Below are 5,345 nucleotides of genomic sequence, written 5' to 3' on the forward strand. Positions count from 1 at the left end.
CCTTGTAATCTCCTTCTGACCAGTTGTTCGCCCTTACCAAATATTATCTCACATGATCATCATAACAGCCTTGTGAGGCAAGTACTATTATGCTCCCATTTTATAGTTCAGGAAGCTGAGGCTGAGAGAGGTTAAGTGACTTTTCCAGGGTCACACAGCTAGTAAGTATCTGAGGCCAGATTTGAACTGAAGTCTTTCTGACCCCAGAACTAGCTTTCTATCCACTACTCAGTTGCCTTCTAGGATATACAGCTTATTCTTTCTTCTCCAAAATTTAAAAATTTTAATCATGTTGGATCTATTTATATAAGTTCTGTTACCACTACACCTTGGTAGGAAGTATAGTTGGTACAGTGGATACAGTACCAGACTTAGAGTCAGAATGACCAGAGTTGAAATCTAGCCTCAGACATTTAGCAGCTATGTAAGCCTGGGCAAGTCTCTTAAGCTCTTTTTGCCTCAGTTTCCTCAACAGTAAAATGGGCATAACAGCAGCACCCAGATCTTAGCATTGTTGTGAGGATTAAATGAGATAATATTTGTAAGGTGTTTTGCAAACCTTAAAGTACTATATAAATGTTAGTTGTTGTTGTTGTTATTCCATTGTAACTTTACATTTAATGTCAAGAATTTATTTTTATAGGTCAATGATTTTTGAGAATGCCTATTGAGCAAAGCTAATGTTACATTTTAGCATATTTTTAGCACATTTAAAGCGTATGCTTTAGCGTATTTAGCATATTTCCCCCAAATAAGGAAGGCTTACTGGATAGAAAGCAAGCCTTGGTGCAAGGAAGAGCTGAATTTTGTGACCTTGGGCAAATCAATTACTTTCTTAATGCTTTAGGAAATGCTATAAGACTATAAATTATAGAGATGCCAACCAACATTGGTAGAGGAGTTTTTTCTCCCATAAATTTTCTACATCAATGAATCACAGGTATTATCCCTCACCCTTTCCTTCTCCCTTCAATAGCTACAGATTAAGCTTTTATTTTTGTTGGGAGTTTTTCCCAATAATCTGTAATCTGTATAGTTGCTCATGACTAAATATAACTAAATCAATTATTCATGTAAATGTCAGGAGAGACTGGGCAAAGGCTTCACCAAAGACCATGAATGCATTTGCTGCACTTTCTTTACATACTATTTTGTTTTAGTTTTGGAAGAAGTTTCTAATTTATTGAACCAAAAGTTTCTAGTACAAGAATAACCTAACCTAATCTTACTAGGAACTTTAGCACTCTTCTTAGAGACTAAACATAGATAATTTCATTGAGTTAGATGAAGGTCATATTGAAACAAGTAGAGTTCTCTAGCAAACAAGCTGCGAGATGGAGCCAACTGAAGCTGATTGAACTAACTAGGGAAAAACAGGGCAGCATTTATTCACTTACTTAGCAAAGGTTACTTACCATGGCTCCTTCTGGGCATTGCCACTAGATTAGGAAATGTGTTTGAAATTAATGTGATTGATGCATTACAACTGTAAAATATTTCCAAAGTGTGGGCCTGTGGGAAAGTGTCATACATATCAAACATTCAGCCAATTGCTTTGAAATGAATGTATGGTACCAACATAAGTGTTCTAGAAAGTGAGGATAACCATCTGAAAGTTATAAATATTCAAACCTTTACTAAAAGCAGATTGTAGATGAGATTTAAATGACATACACTACATCAGAGGAAGGCTAGATTCCAAAGTTCTACAAAAAGAAATTGTATTTACAGATGACGTATCCTAATCAAATGCATCTAGCATCGTCTGGAAGACTTAATAGCATACTGTAACTTAATATTGCAGTCAATATGTATAGCAGAACCTATAATTAATTTTCTAATAACCAAGTAAAAAGTCAAGAAGGAAATAAAGGAGTAAGAAAGTTAAAAGAAAAAACCCAGAACTCTCAACAAAAAACATTTATCAACATAACTGAAATGACCAGAGAGACCTTTTAAGCCACTGAGACTTCTTTGATTGTGGCCGTGCCCCTGGCTGTCACTAAAATGCTCTCATGATCTGCTTGCTATCTCTAACTCTTGTTATTCTTCCATACCCTTTTCACACTGAACTGCAGAAATAGGCCTTAATGGAAAAGCAAATGAATAGCAGAGAAGACCCTGGCAGTCTTTCAATTACAAAAGCAGTTGGATTGGAAGCAACCATCAATCTATCCCACTGAATCTTCTAGGTGGTCACTCTTTCCTTCTCTCTTAGTGATGCCTTTAGTATTTATAACAGCTGTGGAATGAAGTACTTTGAATTGAACAAAGCCAATAGTCTGTCTCTGTTTTTCCCTTTCTAATACCAAGCTACTCGGTGGCTTTCCATATGCAAATGATACACATGTATCTCAGATGGATTTGATTTTCTTCCAGACTGGGGCCAAATGAAACTAATTTCTTGGATATTGGAAATGCCCACTCTGAGAAATCACAAAGTTACTTTCCCTGAGGGGACTTTCCCCTCAGGGTATCAAAGGTGATTAAAAACATGAAAATATTAAAAAGTCCATTTTCCTGACCAAGAAACTGAAGCACGACAATTAAAGGAGCCATGTGCCCAGAAGGAGTTCAAGGGCACATAAGGAGAGTAGGAAAAGTTAATTTATTACCTTATTTAACAAAACAACCCTGGTCTCATACTCAGATAGAGTTATTTTGGATGTTTATGGCTTTTGAATATTAAAAGCATACTCCCTTAAATAAATCTTTCACACTGAAAATCATCATAGCAATATACTTTTAAAATGGGAATTTTAAAGTATTAAACAGAATTACACCCCAAGCTAAAGCCTTTAGTTTCTGTGTAATTTTAAACATCTTTACATGTAATATTTTATTGATTTAAGTCAGTATTAGTTTCTTATTTATTTATCCATTCAACACTAGGTATATTAATTTTGGCATTTATCTTTACCATCTCTTAATATTCATTAAGGTTTTCATAAACATGCACAATTTTAATAAAGATAATGAAGTTTACAAAAATTAATACATCTTCTATTCTAAGCTGTATATGTACACATTAGCACTGCCCTTGTTTCCTGTTACATTTTACTGATGAATTTTTATGGCCAGTACACCAGGAACAACTGCTGTCTATTTTTAAACAATAAAGAATTTGTTCATTGGATTCAATAAATGTGTATGCAGATATGTATGTGGGGGAGGGGGGGAGGGAGATGGATTAAGTTACTCTATCAACATTTGTTTGCCATTCCTAAGCATTCTCCAAAGACCTTTTCTTTTTCTAACAGAAAAAGAAGTTAATGACAAGTGGCAGCCTTAAAAAAAAAAAACAACAAAAAGAAAAAATACTTATTTGACTGATGTGATGTTTTGTTGTTTTCAGTTTCCCAGAATTAACAAGAGACCTAACGCTATGTGTGCCATTAAAAAAGAGACCTATGAAAGACAGTTCCTAAAAAACTGAAAATTCATAATTGTATCTGGATAAAATTGAGAGGTTTTGCTTTCTGGAAGGAGCTGGGTGCCTTCTTGTCAGAAGGAAATTAAAATGATTCATTTAAAACACCTATCGAGTTACACCAAACAGCTCTACAATGGCATAATTGAAACACCATGTAAAGATTACGTTCTAGTTAAACATTTCAACAAGATTATGATATCCCCCACTGGGTGACAGAAAGATGATTAGGAGTATATGTGAATATGCCTCCCCACAAGGAGGAATAGTAATCCAGACAACAGAGAGAAAAATATCCCAGCTGGGGCCAGCAGAAATGACCAGCCGTACATGACGTAGGGTGTAAATTCTGAGCAGTCTTTCCTCTTCATATTTGTGTAGCTTTCCATATCTGCCACAGCCTGAACCCAGATGACATATAACACCACCACCAGAGAGAACAGGATACCTAAAAAAGATACATCAGAAGGGCTTTTACACATTTTGGAAGCATGGTAGCACTATATCCATTTTACTTATATCAAGATATTAGTACACAAAAGGTGCAAGGGAGAGGTTTTAGAAGAGCTATTCCTGAGTTCAAATCTGGCCTCAGACACTTCCCAGCTGTGTGACCCTGGGCAAATCACTTAACCCCATTTGCGTCATTTACCTCATCTGTAAAATGAGCTGGAGAAGGAAATGACAAACAAAAATCATAAACTCTGTATCTTTGCTAAGAAAATGCCAAATGAGGTCACAGCAAGTCAAACACAACTCAAAATGATGGAACATGTGCTAGGTATGACACTAAGCATTAAAGATACAAAGAAATGAAAAAAAAAATAGCCCTTGCCCTAACAGTGCTCATATTTTAACGAGGGATGCAACATCCAAATAACTATGTATGTAAAAGATATACATAATGTAAATAGAAAATAATCTCAGAGGAAAAGGGCTCAAAGTGGGAGACCCTAAAGTCCTCTTGTAGAAGGAGGTAGAATTAGAGCTGATCTTGAAGAAATCTAGGAAAGTCAGGAGGCAGAGGTGAGGAGGGAGATAATTCCAGGCATGGGAGACAATGAGTAAAAATCACAGTCAGGAGATGGAATATTATGTACTAGGAATGCCAAGGCAGCTGGATCATTAAATGCCTGGAGGGGAGTAAAGTCTACCAAGATTGGAAAGCTAGGAAGGGGCCATATTGTGATGAGCTTAAATGCCAAAGAAATTTATATTTGATTCTAGAAGTAATAGGGAATCACTGGAGTTTATTATATGGGGTTAAACCTACATTCTGGGGAAATTACTTTGGCAGCTGTGTAAAAGAAGGACTGGATTGGGGAAAGTCATGAGGTTGGAGCAGCATGGTCTATGACTCCAAACTGAGTCATACATCCACATATACCATAGTGAAGAGAAAAGGAGGGAAAAAAAAATACCAAAACACAAGTATGCCAATATTTCAGTTAAAGTTGCTTCTTTCCTTCAAACCTCACAGAGTTTAATCTCCTTACATAGATTCATTCCAATCACTCTCACCATATGATCTTTTCTCACCATCATGGTGAGAACTTATTTCAAAAAACCAGCTTTGTCATTGTTTAGCTCCCCTAAAATTCTAGTGTCAGTGTAAACAGACACCAATTGTCTATACTATCTGTGGCAGCCCAGGTGCAAAAGGAGCATAATAGGGGAACCCCAGGTGAACAGTGCAAGTACAGCCTGGACCAGAGGTGGGGAACCTGCAGCTTCAAGGCCACATGTGGCCTTCTAGGTCCTTGGGTGTGGCCTCTTGACCAAGTCCAAGTTTTGCAGAACAAATCCTTTTTATTAAGGGGATTTGTTCTGTGAAGTTTGGATTCAGTCAAAGGGACACACCTGAGGACCTAGAAGGCCACATGTCACCTTGAGGCCACAGGTTCCCCACCCCTGG

The 5,345-nt window shown here is 36.8% G+C and overlaps 1 protein-coding gene across 1 annotated transcript in view; it reads right to left on the minus strand.

Annotated features, from left to right (window-relative positions):
- Positions 1 to 1,610: 1,610 nt before the first annotated feature.
- The window catches only part of TMEM182 (transmembrane protein 182), an 81,747-nt gene continuing 78,012 nt past the window's right edge, over positions 1,611 to 5,345 (minus strand). Inside the window, exon 5 of the mRNA XM_020987897.2 lies at positions 1,611 to 3,878. Within this exon, the coding sequence (XP_020843556.1) occupies positions 3,658 to 3,878 (221 nt within the window). The 3' untranslated portion in view covers positions 1,611 to 3,657. The remainder of the gene's footprint in view (positions 3,879 to 5,345) is intronic.

Source organism: Phascolarctos cinereus, unplaced genomic scaffold, assembly GCF_003287225.1.
Source record: "Phascolarctos cinereus isolate Bilbo 61053 unplaced genomic scaffold, phaCin_HiC Scaffold_7;HRSCAF=346, whole genome shotgun sequence".
Lineage (NCBI taxonomy): Eukaryota > Metazoa > Chordata > Mammalia > Diprotodontia > Phascolarctidae > Phascolarctos > Phascolarctos cinereus.